The sequence below is a fragment of the Daldinia caldariorum genome, assembly GCF_022478825.1.
Source record: "Daldinia caldariorum strain CBS 122874 unplaced genomic scaffold F4812scaffold_5, whole genome shotgun sequence".
In the NCBI taxonomy this organism is placed as follows: domain Eukaryota; kingdom Fungi; phylum Ascomycota; class Sordariomycetes; order Xylariales; family Hypoxylaceae; genus Daldinia; species Daldinia caldariorum.
In genome coordinates, this window is record NW_025953041.1 from 675534 (window position 1) to 694322 (window position 18789).

An 18789-nucleotide genomic window follows, 5' to 3' on the forward strand; every position below is an offset into this window, starting at 1 on the left:
TTTGTTGTATGTCAAAACGCACCTGCGTCCCTCCATGATTCCAAGTCACTGCACTTAAGACTTTCCCCATAAATTAAAGTTCGAAGCCCGTGTAGTTCGCAGTGTCACGTGACCATCATACATATACCTACCTAGGTAGGTACCTATGCATTATACATCGAGGTACGTATGTGTATTTCAGTTAAATGCAATACTTGACTCAAGTGTTTACTACCTAGGTACCTGTCACAGGAATACGTTGATTGTTGTTATACTGTAAATAATATATCAATATTTTAGCTGTGGCTATAACTTATACCCTAAGCCGTACGTACTACAGGTATTTCGAATTCCAAATCAACCCAGGCTCCTGCTGTGAATCGTTTTCAAATGCCACCCATTGGATATAACCGAGTCACCAAGACTTTGCGCCAACCTGGGTACCTTGACAAAACCTGAATACAAATACACGTTTTTTCTTGTTTTCAGTATATGTCCCACATTCAAACTTGTATCCCTCAAGCATGATAGTTAAGTCAACATATGTAGCAACTTAGTGATTCCCTCACAAATCTTCTATACTGCTGTTATAACCACTAGCAGCTCCACCGGCGGTCGCTGCTGAACTCCCAGTAGTTGGAGACCTTTCCGACCCCCTTATGCTGCTGCCTCGTATAAGTTGGCTGACGTCGGGAAGCTCGTCGATATTCTCGGGCGATATGCTACCGCTGGCGTCGTATTGCTGACCGCTATCAGAGTGTTCGTCTTCCTCGTCATTTCCAGACAAGTCAATATCCGAACTTGGGTCATCTTCTACAATAGCTCGTCTACTCATAAGACTTTCCGATTCCGAAGAGCTATCCATGGATTCGTCGTCGTCGTCGTCGTCGTCCAGGTCAGAATCTTCGCCAGGAAAGTAAAATGTAGGCGGCGGAAGAGGTACGGGAGATAGTCGCAATAACTTCTCTGGAAGGTATTCTATTTGGACGACGTGTCCACTAACATCAAAAACCTGACGTGGTGCTGGTGAGCTGGTTGTCATGCTGGCTAGCTTGTTAATAATAGAGTCGGTAGTCTCTTGACTTAAACGTTCGACGAGTCTCAATTGCACTGACAATGTTTCGTCATCGTCACCGAAAGCACTATTGCCATCATCGTTTACGCGCTTTGGTCGCCGTGTCCGCGCGATAATTACAAAATGATCCTCGGGATAAGTACCCCCTAAGCCACTGGCTTCGAGATTTATCAAGGGAGTATGTTGTTTGGTGTCAGACCAAGAGAAATCAGCTTCGATCTCGTCGTCGTCAGTCTCAGCTGAAGTTAACTCTGGCGCATCAGAATCATCAACGTCCATCAACGTACTGCGAGCCTCAAGAGTAGTACTGAGTGGTCTGAAAGGAAGCAATGACCCTGACGTAGAGCGGCTGAATTGTGGGCGGGTGTTACCGAGGCTGAGGGGTTGCATGGGTCCCTGGTCGGCATTGTCTCCCGATGAGGTCATATCATAAGTAGCGGGGGATACTTCTCCATCTCCATCTCCAAAATCACCCGAGAGGTCCGTACAGAACGGTGCCCCGCTATAGTAAATAATCGCACCGTCGCGGCGGCGTTTACGCTGAGAAAGACCTGACACGCCACTCTGTCCCCAACGAGAATTTAAACCTCCCAAATTACTATCCTCCGGCGGTCCAAACGACGAGCCCGTCTCGTCTCCCGCGGACGGTTGTTCATCGGACGAAGATGTTTGGTGATGGTGCACAAATAACGGCTTATAGTGGAAACTCTCGGATGAATTGGATTGCTGCACGCCAAGACCAAATTTTGATGGTTTGTGCACGGTGACGTCATTTCCAGATCCCTGCGTTTTCTGTTTCTTCCTTTGCTCCTGATCGTTCGATCCGTCCGTGTCGTCACTTGATTGGTTGCGCTGCGAGTTGCTGCCACTGTCGCTGCTGAACTTGGTACCTTCAACTCCACCCCGCCACCGAATTTTTCTTCCGTCTGGCGACAGCTGGAATTTGGTACTCTTCTCCGACACCGCGCTCCGAATGAAGGCGGGGGTAACGTTGAGGATATGCAGCTGCGCCAAATTGCACAGCAGATTCAGATACACCCATCCTTCCGCATCTGGCGACACATCCCTTGCAGAGAATTGTTTCTGTGACTCGGGCGCTACCAATCCCAGATGACGTATATAGTCCATGTTCTCTGACGGTACCTGTCTGCGGTCAGGGTCCAAGTCGCGTGGCCTAGTCGGGCGCTGTTCCGGTGGTAGCATTGACATGTGCGGCGATGTATTGTTACCGCTCTCATTCGCGCGACCGTTGCGGTTACCGGTATTGTTGCCGCTGTCCCTTGGATCTGTTTGGTCACCGTTTGAATGTGAGTTTGAGTGTGAATGCGAATTCGACGCAGACCCATTGTCTCGCGAGCTGCTCTCCTTTTGACTAGAATCTCGCGGTCGGATTTGCGCTTCTCTTATCGTTTCGTTCGGTACTGCTATTCTATCGCTAGTTCCTCCCATTTGTACGTCTTCAGCGATAGGCTCGGGTACTTGTGGTAGCAAGACACGCTCTGCTGGGTTTGCCATCTTGCCTGTGAAAAGATGTTCAAGTCGCTTAACAACCAGCTTCTTCTTCTCCTTTTCGGTCATGATGGTAGGTCGCGGCCATAAACCTTCGGGAATATCTCGTAAATAGTTCTGGATATTCTGTTCGGATCGTTCTCGTGCAGCCTTAGCCTGACCGGGAAGCGACGGAACAGATGAGCTAGCCCCAGCCGACATAGACGCATAAGCAGAGTCAATGGGTCTCGAGTTAGACCCAGACGACGATGACGCATGCTTAGACGCTGATGAATGGATGTTTTTCGACTTGCCTGATGTCTTCTTTCGACTTGAGGGTCCGGTACTTGATCCCTCGAGACTCGTCGTAAAATCCCGCAAGGTAGCTTCCAGCTCCCGCTTCTTCCTGCTGGATAGGCCATGAACTTTGACTTCGAATAGCTTATCCCTCCGTAACGAGCCAGGTCCCATTTGCTTGTACTTCTTTAGCTCTTCCTTTAGTCGCTTGTTCTCAACTGTTAAGTCATCGATTACGGAACGAAATTCATCAACACTCTGATTGCTATGTGCCAATCCCACTGGGCGGGTTCGGTATCCGGGACTCTGCATGGGCAACCCATATTTGGCTACTTCTTCATTGGAAGATTCCGTCTCTTTTTGAAAAAATGGGGCCTCGTCAATATCGGTCGTGAGCATTGCTTTTTGGTTTGAAGACTCAAACCAATTCTTCGGGTCGCTTAAACCTGTTTCATTGCTATCTCCAGAAGAATTCCTTCGCGGCTTGGAAATAGCTGAGTGGATAGGTGGATTGGTTGTCTGGGGTTCGCGTCTGGAAGCATTTCTCGCTTGTCGGTGATATTGCAACGTTATAGAAGCTTCGGGCGACTTTCGTCTCGGATTGTTATATGTGACATTTGGTGCAGTGGGCGCGTCTCGAGAGTCGGCCATGCTGCTCGCGCTAATACCTTCGTGTGCTGGTATAGTGAAGATCAGGTAAAAGCTTTTGATATTTCATATAAATGAGTAGAGGGGGTTTGATAGCGACATAGTCGTCAGGTAGAAGCGTGTTCTAAATTCACAATATGTCAGTGCGGCGAGTAAAGACAAAATGATTTCACATAGAATGCGTCTTAGGAAGATTGAGGAATGATTGTTGTAGATGAGGAGGGTGGACAGCACATCGCGGGTATTTGTGCGAAAGCTGCAAGCGTATATTGGTTGTAAAGAATGAATGGGTCGATAACAAGTGACCAAAATAAGTAACCAAGGGACCTTGCGAGAATGAGATGGAAACCCTTCTGCGAGATGTTGTTGTGATGCATTTGGGGGTTGCGGTGACCTCCAAGGGTTGGGATTCGTGAAAAGTCGACGATGCAACGTCATACCTACATGCAGAGTTTCTTCTCCCTTGGTCGAAAGGTTTAGTTCGTATTGAAAGTGGTTGAATATAGGAATAGTATTGGCCCGGGAGGAGATGGAGCGGAAAGCGAGCAAGACTAAAAGATGAGGGACATAAGGGTACCTATAAGAGTATAATAATAGATTAGGTATAATAGATTATGGATGCATGCAATTATTGAAGATGCTTCGTTGAATGCACTCGCTTATTTAGGAACTTGGTGGTAGGGTAGCAAGTCTGGACCTTGGTTCTCCGAATGGCCTCATTTACTTTGGGAAATAGTTCGTTAGATTTGGAGGGAGAGAAAAAATATTTTTTTTTTATTCGGCTCCCATCTAACGAAATTAAAATAAAAAAAGATAATATGTATTTTTAAAAAAGAAATACGATACGTATCGTATTGTACTGTATCGAATTGAAAATAGAAAAAAGAATGACATGCGTATCGAGATTCATGAAAGTTACGAGAACAGCAACTACCCACCGTAGGGCTTGTCAAGCCCCCCCCCCTTTCGCCGCCGGGGTTACCTTTCCTCGCAGGTTCGAAAAGGTGATTTAGCAATTATTACAACCGATAGACTTGGAGGTGCTGCAGTCTCTGGATCGAGCGTAACCTGCTAGCATCGTACAAAACGAGGTACCTTTTTTTTCGCCGATCAAGGGTCCAGAGGGGCCAGACGCCAGTGGCGTGAAGTTAACGGTTGAGTCAAAATCTAGCCGAACTCTAACTGACCAATTACAACTAGGCAGTAGTATGTAAGTAGGTAAAGTTGGGTTGCTGTGACAGTCTGGCTAGGAGATTCGAAAATGAAAAAAAAAAACGAAATAATATCTTATACCTTGAATAACTTTTTAAAGAAAATCGCAAAAATTGAAGAATAACCATTTTTATTTATATCGAGTATCTTTTTAAGGGTAATTGAATATATGTATTTACTCGTTTTTAGTTTGCTATCTCTTGAGTACAAAGGTCCGGGCCAAAAGTCTTGCACATGCCAAGCTTTGCCAAGCTTTTAACGACAGGAATTTAACATGCACGATTATAATAGCACTGTATTGGCTTAGTACTAGGTTTGGGGGCGGATAATGGCTTGTACGCTAAACTTTAAGGGGCTTACCACTATAGCCACAGGGGAGCTAGCTGCTATTGGTAGATCAGACACCGTATGGCCTTTTTTTATTGACACATACTTCGTACCTAAGTGGGTAGCTTACCTAAGCTATGATATGCAAGACTTTTGGCCCGGACTTTCTGTATATATTGATTGTTTTTCTCGAATCCGCCCGTCTGGCTGTCGCACAATACACACACTAAAAGATACATCTTAGGTAGGTAGGCTGTAACTACCTCGGTACGTACATCAGGTAGTAGAGGGCGTGTATTGAAAACGCTAACGCCCCCTCCCCCTACCTAACCAACCCCTACCATCAAAGGTAAGGTCGCAAAAGACATGGGCGTCTGGACGGTACCTGACACACACCTAACGTCGAAGTAATGTGCCGGACAAAAAGAACTTACATAGTATGGCAGTTCTAATAGAGCTTTGGAGCTCTTTGAGAGGTAAAGCTACTTGTTTCCACGAGTTGTGACCTCATTACGGATCCGTAAACCTCGTTAGGTCGATTAGGTCAAAAGTCGTACGAGGATTGACCCGAAAAGGATAAGAGTGTTTGTAAAATCTCGATCTGCCATTTCTTAGCGGATCTTAAAAGACTTACAGGTTGGTAGTACCCGGGTGTGGTACCCCCTGCCTTTAGTTGTCTTTAGTGGATTGGGTGGTCCCGACTTTCACCTGTGCAGCTACACCGAGCCACAGTGGCCAACTTCTGGTCCCGACTTCCATGTGGATGATTAGAGTATGTACCTAGTACAAACGGTCCCTAGATACATGGACTTATGCAATATCTCATCAGTCTAATCGTCAGGTGACCTTTTGGTTGAAAAATAAAAATAAAAATAAAAAAATGAGAAAGATTGTGTACCTAGATACCTTGGTACATCCTATACACTTTGCATACCTATAGGTACCTGGTTTACTCACCAGAATGTATGTGCCGAATCGGATGTTCCGTCATAAGCCGGTTTGCCTTTTGTCCAACCTTGTGGAACGATTCAAGTCATCGGCAATATGATTAGTAGAGGGAGCAGAAGTGGGTCACCACTTTCCACGATAATCATTTTTTAATTGATATATTATAGGCATCTCCTGCTAAAGCCTCGGAAATTCAATCTTCAAACACGCGACTATCAGGCGGCTCCATCCTTCTCAACTCAAAACCAAAGAGGTATTAAGATGAATCGAGAATCGAGATCACTGGGGTTTTATGGGCACTTCACTTCTTACTTCGCAAGCTAGTAGGTTAAGTAATCTTATCCAAGATCTAGATCTTCTTCTGTCTTCTGATTTGCGATATCATGCGTGCTAATGCTAACGCCATCAGAGGACGGGGATCGCTCGTTTCGACCAATACGCATCAGCATGCATGCGTACTACATACTTACCTACCCTACCTAAGGTATGTAAATGGGTCACCCAAAAGTGCCTAATCTGGTTGAAGATCGTTATCGGTGCTATACCGCAGTCTGACTCCAACTAGGTATCTAATTCGGTATTAAGAATCTCTGCGTGAGTTACGCCGGAGTACAGTTATCGCAACACGACGGATCTCAGTAGATAGGACTGATCTAACCGTTCGATGAGTACATAATATTTGTCTCGTCTTATCAACGTTGTAGAACTCTACCTTGGTACGGTTTAGATATCAATTGCCCCTTAGACCATTTATATCCGCCGCATTTATATCCGCCGCGTGGTCTAGAACCACCTCTCTGGATCTTTGCCGCCCAGGCGAGCGCAGCTCTAGGAGCTCCCCTTGTCGATACCACCGACATGCCTGCAAGCGACGCCGTCTCCCCACAAACATCCGCACATCGCATATGATGCTGATGTTGAATCGTCCAAAGACCAAAGTACTGACTCATTATCAAACCTTGAAAAGCATTCCGCCTAACGAAGAAACTTGATCAGAAACAGTTCTTATGATGAGAGCAGAAGTTAAGTCGAGCCTCTCGAGTAATATCATGGCTTCGGCTTGGCGCATTGCGATAGTCTTCTAGTATGCACTAATTTCAAAAGTGACGGTTTTTCAATAATAATCCCGACATGATACTGCTTATCAACCATCTCAGGAAAGCCTTATACTCATCTGCATAACCGTACCAATAGGGCATCATAGCGACACTTCACGCATCTAAGATTTTAAACGATATTGGGGTATGCAATAAAGATTGCATCGATCTTACCTACCTCATATCTTGAAGTCTCGATGTCCACTAACCCCCATGAGCATCTCACCCAGGCAAGCATGTTGTTCATCAATTCCGAAAGATAACGTGGCTTGAGTAAGAGTGTAAGTCATGACGTAGATTGTAATATCTAGGTGACGATGGAAATCATCAGTGGCTGAGTCTCAACTAAGAACCTTCAAAATTCAATAAGTGCTACATGACTTCAAACGTTAACAAAGCGAGTATGCGGTTGTCTCGTGTATACTATGTAAACAATGCTCGTATGAAGTGGTCTAGAAGATTTCGTCATAGGTATTCGTTAACTAAGTCGCTAATCGGACCATGGGGGTAATCTTGTCCCGTTACGGCCCGCATGGCTCTAGAAAAAGAAAAAAGGGGGGAAGGTTTGAATAAGTTCAACTCCACAAGCCTATTCAACTATCACCGTTCACTTCTTAGCCATCTCCTCTATCGCCTTCCTAAGCTTCGGTACTTCCTCGCTCGTATACAGACTATCCACGAATTCCAAGACGTCATCGACAGATTTACCATCTTCGCTCATTGTTAAGATCCAAACATACTCATTCTCATATAAGTCCACAGCCGTCTCGGACCTCGATTTCAAATGCAGCACGGCTTTGCGGGTGACTTCGTCCACAATCGGTTCTCCCTCGTCCACAATCCGGAGGTGGATTGCCGGCATCACGGTATTCATCGTCGCGATGAGCTCCGCGTACTCGGCGTTGCTCTGCGGCGCGGACTTCAGCGTGTCCGGGGCTATTCTGTGCCTGCATGTAGGACTGCAGTATCGAATGACTGATTCGGGCGTGAACTCGTTGAACGCCTCTATGAAGAGTTTGGCTGTTTGCAAGAGCTGCTCCCTCGACGGTGGTGACATGGGGTGCGGATTTCAACGAGCTTCGGGTAAGAAAAGCTTATTGGTTTTTACCTCTTAGCTGATAATGACAATTCAATTATTTAAGTACAAGTACTCCTTATCAGCGTCAGCTAGATGTGCGAGGCTTCTCATTTATATAGACCACATTATATACAAGGTAATCTGATAGTCTCTTCGCCACCATGTCATCGCTCCGTCGGTAACCTCGAGCTAATCTCCGTCATGACACAGTGACATGTTCAGAGAATTTAATTGGTTGGTCCGCAAAATATTTGCAGGGGTTTCTTCTCATGGCAGCTTTATACCGATCACTTTCGGTACGCTCGCAACTAGTTAATATCGTAATTTATCACCGCTAAAGCCGGATGGTGGTCGGAGATATTTAAGCATTTACGATGCTTTTTACGCTACGTTACCCGGCGAACGACGTCCGTTACGGCTGGAATAAGCATATTATAAAACCCGATTATCATATAATATGTAATTTTAAACTTATATATTATAATGGGGCATTTATTTTATATAATTTTATTTTTTATATTTTAAATAATTATTTATTTTAAAAAATATAATAATTATTATAATTTTATTATATTATTATAATTATATAATAATTAATATTTTTATTTTTATTTTTAATATAAATATATTAAAAATTTAAATTAAATTAAATTATATTTATTAAAATATTTATAATTTTTAATTTATTAATTATTAGTAAGTACGTACATATGGTAAAAATAATAAATAAGTAAAATAATAATAATAAGGGTGAAATTAATGTATTAATAATATTTAAAAAAAAGAATTTATTTAAAATTAATTAATAATGCGTTATCCTTTTATATAATAATAATAAATATATTATTCCTTTTTTTTATATTAACATTAAAGCACTTTATTTTTAATAAAATGCTTTAATGTTAATATTATGTAACTGTTATTTATTTTATTTTCTTTTCGTAATTAATTAATTGCAAAGTTAATTACTTAATACAAAAAATCTTTAAAAAAGAAAATACGTTAATACGTGCTTATATTAATTTAAAAATATATTAACTTATATATAAACCATTATATAAATAAATTAAAGTACATATATATTAATTTATTTTTATATTATTATATAATTATATTAATATATATATATTTTTATAATAAATTAAAGTTAAAATTATAATAATTTTAATTAAAAGTTATCCTATATATTAAGCCGTATTAATATATATTATATTATCCCACTTTTAAATTAATTAATACTTTTTTATTAAATATTTTTAATTAAAGCTAATATTTGGTAATTAGTTATAATAATCTGCTATTATAATAAGTTAATACTGTTTTTTATTCTTTTAAACGTAAATTAATTTAATTACTTTTTATTAATATTTTTATAATTTTATTTAATAATATTTTTATTATAATATTTATTAAATTATATATATTGTGGATTTAATAAATGTTATTTATTTCTTAATTTTCGTAAAATTGTTATAAGGTTATTAAATTAATTATTAATCTTTTTTCGTTAATACTTTTTATTTATATTAAGTACTAATATAAGAAAAAAGAATTAATATATAAAATAAAAGAAACTTTTAAAATTAACAATTAATTTAAAATAATATTAATAAAATAATAAATAATAAAGCTTATATTAAAACCTTATATTATTTTATAAATTTTATTAATAAGTACGTTACGGATAATATATTTATATTTAATAAAAATTAATAAATAATATTTTTAATGATTTAAAATTCGTTATTTTAATTTATAAACCTTTTATTATTTAAAATAATAATATAATTAATTTATAAATTAAAATCCTTATTATTTGTAAATAATTTATTAATAAAAATATATAATTATAAATTTTAAAGATTTAAATTAATATAATTAAATCCACGTAATTAATTATTTATTTACCATTTAATTTTAATATTAAAAACTTTAATTTCTTTTAAGTTAAACTTAAAGTGCTAAATTATTATTAAATAATTAAAGGCGGTTTTAAGTTAGTATATAAAAAAATATACGTTTTTTTAAGCTTTTTATTCCATAAATCGTTTAATTATATTCGGGGATTTTACATTTAATAGCGCTAGCTTTTTAGCTTATTCTTTTTAAATAGTTATAATCTTATAGCCTTTATTATAAATAGTAATGCAAGAGTTATTAAAGTCTTTAATTCCGTTATTTAAAATCTTTTAAAAGTACATTTTAATTCCGGTTTTAATAAGTACTTTATTTTTAGCGGTAAGAAATTCTATTATATTTATATTTAAGGTATTATTTATTTAAAAGCTAGTAAATTTAAAAGGATTTATATTTATTATTAATAAATAAAGATTAAATATTAATAATTTTATATATAATTTTTATTAATAATAATATAAATAAATTTTAAATTAATAAATATTTAATTTTACAAAATTATATAATAATTTAATAATATATAATAACGTTTTTTTAAAGTATTTATTTTTTAATTTTATTAATAAATATATAAAAATCGGTTTTTATATTAATATTTTAAATTAAATATAAATTATAATAATATCCTTTATTATAATTTTTATTTTTTAATAAAATATAAAAACTAATGTTAATATTAATTATTAATTAGCTTTTTAAATGGTAAATGTATATATTATTATAAACTTTTTATTAAAATTATTATATTTTTGGATTATTAAATATGATTTTTCGTATAAAGCAAAAGTGTTTTTGCCTTTAATTTTACAAATTATTTATAATTTAAATATTATTATATTTTAATATATTATTATATTATATATTTTAAGTTGTAATATATTTTTATTAAAAAGAATATTTAATTTTTTTATATTTAATGCTTTATACAGTTTCTTTAATGTAATTATTTTATTATTTACTTAAAGTTATAATGTTAAAGTAAGGTTATTTTGTTTTTTAATGTTAATATATAAGGTAATAATATAGGATAAATTATTAGTATGTATAAGATCTTTTTCCGGGATGATTTAATAATTGTTAAAGTTAAATATAAGTTTAAATAATTTAATTTTAATTTTTTTTAATGGAACTGGATTTTCTTTAATTTAAATATAAAATTTAATATATAAATTTTAAAATATAAATATATTATTTAATATATTTAAAATAATAATAATATTTTTTTTAATAATTGTAATAATTTTATATAGTGTTTTTTAATTATTTTTTTTCCTATAAATTAATACTTTATTACCGATGGAAAAAGATATAAAGAAAGTTACTTTGGTGTTAAGGCTGTTATAAGTATTTAAGGCGTCCCGTACAAAATATTGCGATTTAATTTTCTTAATTTCCGTTATTGTTTTTTAAATTATTTATGCTTTTTAGATTTATGTAACAATAAGTGGTAAATTTATATTGATTTTAAAGTAAGTGCCGAAAATAAATAAGGTTAAAATAAAATTATCCGGATTAATAATATTATTAATTATTTTTACAGTTATTTAAAAATGTAACGTTTTTAAGTTAAAATCCTTAAATTTATTAGTAATAATTTTATATACTTTATGAATAAAGCCGTGGTACTTTTTAACTTTTTTAATAGATTAATAAGCTTTTATTAATACTTAATAACAAGTAACTTTTATTACTTGTGTTTTATTTTAAAATTTAAAGTTATTAAAATTTATGCCCGTATTATAAGAAATAACGTTAAGTGATTTAAAGTAAATATTAATTTAATATTTTTTTAACGTTTTTTACATTTTTTTAACAATAATATTCTTTAAAAATTACGTTATTTAAAAATTAATAATTATATTAATAATATATAAGATTAATTATTTTTTTAAATATATTATATTAATAATTATTTTATAATTAAATTTTATATTTAAATCTTTTAAAGTAAATTTAAATTATTAAAGAGCTTTACTTTTAATTTAATAATAATAATAAAATTTATTAATTTTTTTAAAGTTATTTATATTAATATTATAATTAATTTTATTTAATAGGTTATATAATTTATTAATTAATAAATGATTAAAATGTATATATAAATATTAAAGTTTTATTTTTATAAAATAAGTAATATTTTTTAATTAAAATTATAAATATCTCCATTTTCTTTTAATATTAATTATTATATTATTTTTATATATAAATTAATTAATAATATTATTAAAATATATTTTTAATTAATTTATATCTTTTAATAATAATAAAAATAAAATATTTAATTTTATAATATAAAAGTTTATTTTATTAAATAAAATATTTATAATAATTATATTAAGTAATTTAATAAATAATTTATTATTAAATTAAATATTAACTTTTTTAGCGCAAATACTATTTATTTTTAATTATTTGTTTAGATATTCTTTAATAAAAGCTAAATATTAGCCTTTTTTTATTATAAATATTTAAGTTATTCTTATATTTAATATAATTCTTTAAAAAAAGTTTTTTATATATTAATTTAATATAAAGATAATGTTAGATTTTAGGTTATTCGAAAAAAGGTAAGTGGTAATATAATAGTAAAATGCTTAATTAAATAAGTATATAGTAATTATATATAAATTATTATTTTTATTAAGATTTATTATCGAATAGGCTATTTTATTTCTTTTATAATTAGATTTTAAATTTAGGTTTTTAATTTTTTTATAATTTGTTAAAAACGTTATATAGTTTTTTTTTAAAAAAGCTTTATTTAACTTTTCATTTTTCTTTAACTTTTTTTATTTATATTTTAAATATTTAATAAATTAGTATTTGTCCTTTTTATATATTTAATATTATTATTTTTAAATTTTAAAAGATTATTTTATATTATATTTATTTTTTTTATTATTATAATAATATTTATAATTAATATAATAAATATGGTTATTATTATTATTATTATTATTTTTATTTATTATAAATTATTTTACTCTTTTTATTATTGTAATAAACTTATACTTAAGTTTATTAAAGTGTAATAATAAGGGTTTTAATTTTAAGTAAACAGTAATAATATAGGTTAAATATTAATAAAGCGTTAAAAGTATTTATTAAAAAGGCTTAAAGTCCTTTCCCTTATATAAGTTAAATATAAGATTTAAATTAATAGTTAAAGAAATGTAAATAAATATTTAAATATATAATAGTTTTAAATATTTTATAAACTTTTTTTTTTACTTAATGTTTTTTTAAAGGTCTTATAAATCTTATAGTTCTTAAGAATTTTAAGGATCTTATATTTTTTAGTAAAATCCTTAAGATTTATAAAATTTATAAGATTTATATATTTAAGGTTTAACTGAAATGTTATTAATTAATATCTTTGCTTTTATATTAAATATAGCTTTATTATTTATTAGCTTATAATATTATTTCCTTTTTTTAAGCTTTTTTATTTTTAAAGATCCTAATAGGTTTTTCTTTTTATTTTTTTATTTATTTAGTTTAATAAAATTAACTTTCTTTATAATATTAGGACGTATATCGAAAGCGATTTTTAAGATCTGTTATTAGCTTAATTAAAAAGTTGCTTATAAAGTTCGTGCTGTTTTTATTAAATTTTTTAATTATTAAGGGATATTTTATTCCTATTATTTTTATATAAATAAAACCTTTTATTTTTTTATTATTAATTTCTTTATTTATAATTATTGTACTTATAATAACAATTGTTTGGGTTATAATGTAATAAAAATAAATTCTTTAAATAATATTTTTTTTAAATTATTTTATTTGTGCAATAAGTGTTATAAAATTAAAAAAGAATTCTTTTCATTATATAAAAAAATTAAGGGTTAATTAAATAAAATTTATAAATATTATAATAAAATTTATAAGTATTAAGTTAAGATTAATAATTAATAAAAAAAGATTAATTATTATTAAGGTAATATATTTGATTATATTAAGTATTTTAATTAACTTTATTTTTAAAAGGAATGTCACGAACCAACAGCACGGGAACTATACCTTGTATGGAAGCGGGGATCTTGAAACGTACGATCCCAGGAACGGATAAACTACAGGTAAAATGTATTGGAGGGAAGTGATCCTAGTGATCTTAGTGATTTTGTAAGATTATTAAAATTAATAAGATTATTAAAGACCACGATAACTTTAAAGGACGGGGAAATTTATAAATATTTAAAAATTATTATATATTTAGATATTTATTTACGTTTTTTTAATTATTAATTTAAGTTTTATATTTGTATAAAGGAAAGGACTTTAAGCTTTTTTAATAAACCCTTTTAATAATATCTTAATATTTAACTTATATTATTATTATTTATTTAAAATTAAGCCTTAATTATTACATTTTTATAAATTTAAATATAAATTTATTATATTTTAATAGCTTTTTAATTAATAATATTATTAATTAAATATAATATAAGTATTAATTTTAATAAAAATATCCTTTTATTTATAAGGATTATTTATAATTTATTTATCTTAAAATATTTTTTAAATAAATCTCTTAAAAATTAACTGTTAATTAAAATTAATTAAGTAGAAAAACGTAATTAATTTAATGTATTTCCTTTTAATTATGTTTTAGAATTAATTAATAATATGGTTTTAACGGAAATTAGGTTTTAAGTAAAATTATTAAAATTTAAGGAAAAGGTAAAAGAAACTGTTAAGTTTATTAATAAAAGAAAAGGGAAAGTAATTAAAGATAAGAGTAATAGTGAAAGCGATAATCTAAATAATATATTATAATTAAAAAAGAATATAAAAAAGGTATATTATATATATAAAAGATTTAAAAATAAATTAACGAATTTATATAATAAATTAGTTAAGGTTAAAAAGGAAAAAAATAGTAATAATGATAAGCTTAGTTTATATTTAATATAATAGGACTTAACTGTTCTTTTACTTTTTAATAAAGGATTTAAATCTTTTTTATTATTTAAATATAATAGTATTATTAATATAAAAAATTAATTTAATATTTTTTTAAATTAACTTTAATAAAAATAAATATAAAGTTTTAATAATTTATTAATATTTTAAAAGAAATATTTTTATATAGTTTTAACTTATTTTAAATAATTATTTAAATAAAACTTAAAAGGAAATAGAGGAGTTTAAGTACGTTTTTAATAAATATGTGAACTTTAAAGAAAAAATAAAATTAATATTTAACAATTTACTTAAGAAGGAAAATGTTTGTAAGGTTATTTAAAACCTTAAATAAATTAAAAGAGTTTTAAAGTATATTATCTAATTTAAGCGTTTAGTAATAGTAGTTTAACTATTGGAGGATATTTAATTTAATTATTTTTATAAGGGATTAGTAATTTAAGTAAAAAATAAAATCTTTAAGAAAAAGAGATTTAAGTATATTAATAAATATATTAAACGAGTTATTATTTATGATAAATGGTTATATAAGAGGTTTTAGGAAAAAAGAATTAAGAAAACCCTTTTTTCATATATTAAAAAAGAACTTAAGGAGGTAAGCCTTAATGCTGTTAAAATGGAAAAACCTAAAAGAGATATGATTAAAGTTAAGTATTATAATTATAATAAAATAGGTTATATATTTAAGAACTATAAGGTATTTAAAAAATAGCTTAAAGTACCTAAAGGACGATTAGAGCCCCGAGTTATAGGAGCAGTATTTTTAAAAGCATTTAATATTTAAATTCCTTAAATTGTTTAGAATATTGAAAATTACATTATTTTAAATAATTATTGTTAGTAATTTGATTTTTAAAAGTGTAATTATTAGGACTGTTTACGATATTTTAATAATGATAAAAGAAAATTAAGAAATTAGTTTTTATTTTAATAATATTTATTATTTATTAAAATTAAAAAAGGATAAGATATAAATAAAAAATGTTTATGGAGAATATCTAATTATATTAAAGGCTAATATAATTATGAACTAAATCCTTAAATCCTAGAGGAAATTATTAAGGATATTTTAAATTAAAAATTTTGGATATTAAATATTTAAATTTATTATAATAAGGATTTAAAAAGGAAAGAGTTTATTTAAGTACGGATTAATAAAATATTAGATTTTATAGAATAATAAAAGATTATAATATTTTAAAAAAAAAATAAATGGCCTTTTTACAAATTTAATAATATATAAAAATGGGTGATTAACCATTAGGCTTATAACGAAGGGGTATTAAATTTTAATTAAGGATGGATTATAAATAAAAATTATATTTATATTTAAAAATAAATTATTAAATGAAAAAAGGAGTAGGATTAAGAGTTTTATATGTTCCTTATGAGTTGAGCAGTTATAATTCTTTCAATTTTAAACCTTATTTAATTTTAAAAATTAAAAATATAGTAATTCTTAGTTATTAAAGGGTTATAAGAAAGAAAAGTGGTATATATAAGGTTAGAATTTATTATAATAGTTATTAATAAGTACTTTTAAGTATAAAGAAAAGGAATATTAGTAATTAGGGTTAACTTTAAAAAAGTAAAAACTAATATTTTAAAGATAGTATATTTTTTATAAAAAGTTATTAAGATAAAACAGTCTTTAGACATAAAAAGATAAATCCTTATTTTTGGAATTTAGAAATTTAACCTAAAATCTAAGGCATATATATATAATTTATAATAAAATTTAAAATATAAATAATATTATAAGATATTTTAGATTTCTTATCCTTATAATTATTATTAAATATATAATTTAACTAAAGAAAATATAAGTTTTTAACCTAAATTAGTAAAAGGATATTTGCTTATATATAAATGTAAGTATATTAATAAAATTAAAATTAAGTTTAAATTTACTTTTTTAAGAAATATATAAATAAATAACATAGTTATTAGTATTATATTTCTTATAAATAATAAACTTTATGAATATATATATTATAGAAGGTTATAAGAAGTTTATAATTAATATAAATATTAAGTATATATGATTTATAAATTTATTACTTTAAAGAAATATATTAAAAAATACGAAAATATAAAGATATTTAACGAAACCCTATTTAAATTTATTAAAAAATAATAAAATTAACTTAAAAAAAAAGATTTAAATAAAGAAAATACCTTAAGGAACTTTAATGCAATATAAGTAATTAATAATTATTTATATATAATAATAAAATGGGAGGATTAAAAGATTTAAGTATTAATAAATAGTAAATATTTTATAAATATTATATAATTTAATATAATTAATAAATATTAAATTAGTTATTAAGAAAAAGAAATATTATATAAAGTATTTATAATTAATGGAAAATTAATTAGATATAATAAAAAATAGATTAAATAAAAAATTATGAATTTCTTAATTTAAATTTAATAAAAAAATTAATTAGTTATTTTTAATATTATTAATATTTAATATAATATGGTTTTAAAAAAACCTTAATTAGAAATTAATAACTTAAAGATAGATTAGTAGAAAAATATTATTAAGTGATTATTATTAGAGCTAAATACGAAAGGTTATAAATTTAAGTATTGGAAAGAAGCCGATTTAAATAAATTTAATACAGCAGTAAATAAGCACGTATTTACAGCTTTTAAAAAAGCTTATTAAATAATATCTTTATATATATTATAACTTATAAAATTAATTAAATAAATGAAATAATAAATAATAATAAAAGGAAAAATTAAGGTAGTATATAATAGATTTATTAATATATTAAAAAAATATTAAAAGAAATATTTAAAATTATTTATTAAAAAATCAAATACAAATATAAGAGTCCTAAATTATGGACTTTATAATTACAGAATAAATTTTAAAGAAAGATAATTACTTAAATTAAATAAAGTATATTTATTAAATGTAAATAAATAAAAGGCATTAATTAAGATTATTAAATAAAAATTTAAAAAAGAATATATATAGAAATTAAATTTATTAATAAAAAGTTTAATTTTTTTAGTACTTAAGAAAAATAAAAATGGGATATTAAAATTAAATAAAATGTTACGAACTAACAGGTAATGAAGTCATATCTAGTATGGAAGTGGGGATGTTAACTAATACTTTTTCGGTTGAACCTCGGATAAATGGATCTTAGGACTTTTATGGATTTTATGGATCCCATAATATCCCTTAATTAGGGAGATTTATAAAATCTACAATGCCCTTAGAAAAACATTAGGTAAAGAAGAAGTTTATAAGATATTTAAAATTATTATATATTTAAATATTTATTTATGTTTTTTTAATTATTAATTTAAATTTTATATTTAACTTATATAAAGGGAAGGACTTTAAGCCTTTTTAATAAATATTTTTAATATTTATTAATATTTAATTTATATTACTACTATTTACTTAAAATTAAGATTTTTGTTATTATATTTTAACAAATTTAAGTATAAGTTTATTATATTTTGATAGCTTTTTAATTAATACTATTATTAATTAAATGTAATATAAACATTAATAACGATATTCTTTTATTTATTTAGATTAATTATAATTTATTTATTTTAAAATATTTATTAAATAAGTTTTTTAAAAAATAACTTTTAATAAAAATTAATTAAGTAAGATATTATAATAAATTTAATATATTACTCCTTAATTATATATTAAGATTTATTAACAATATGGCCCCTGTTAAAATTAGATCTTAAGCTGGATCTTTTAAGGAGGAGGTAAAAGAAACTATAGAAATTATTAATAAAGGAAAGGAAAA

The 18789-nt window shown here is 28.1% G+C and overlaps 2 protein-coding genes across 2 annotated transcripts; both read right to left on the reverse strand.

The window, feature by feature from the left end:
• Positions 1 to 37: 37 nt before the first annotated feature.
• F4812DRAFT_324621 (frequency clock protein) lies at positions 38 to 3801 on the reverse strand. Its single transcript, XM_047931496.1, has one exon. The coding sequence runs from the start codon at positions 3488 to 3490 to the stop codon at positions 545 to 547; it is 2946 nt and encodes a 981-aa protein (XP_047791601.1). The 5' UTR covers positions 3491 to 3801; the 3' UTR covers positions 38 to 544.
• A 3311-nt stretch (positions 3802 to 7112) lies between these two features.
• On the reverse strand, positions 7113 to 8359 carry F4812DRAFT_324679 (uncharacterized protein). The gene has a single exon (XM_047931497.1). It carries the CDS (start codon positions 8126 to 8128, stop codon positions 7679 to 7681), a length of 450 nt encoding a protein of 149 aa, XP_047791602.1. The 5' UTR covers positions 8129 to 8359; the 3' UTR covers positions 7113 to 7678.
• Positions 8360 to 18789: the final 10430 nt, after the last annotated feature.

Excerpts from the sequence above, each read along its gene's own strand:
- F4812DRAFT_324621 (XM_047931496.1), bottom strand. The coding sequence starts at position 3,490 with ATGGCCGACTCTCGAGACGCGCCCACTGCACCAAATGTCACATATAAC.
- F4812DRAFT_324679 (XM_047931497.1), bottom strand. The coding sequence starts at position 8,128 with ATGTCACCACCGTCGAGGGAGCAGCTCTTGCAAACAGCCAAACTCTTC.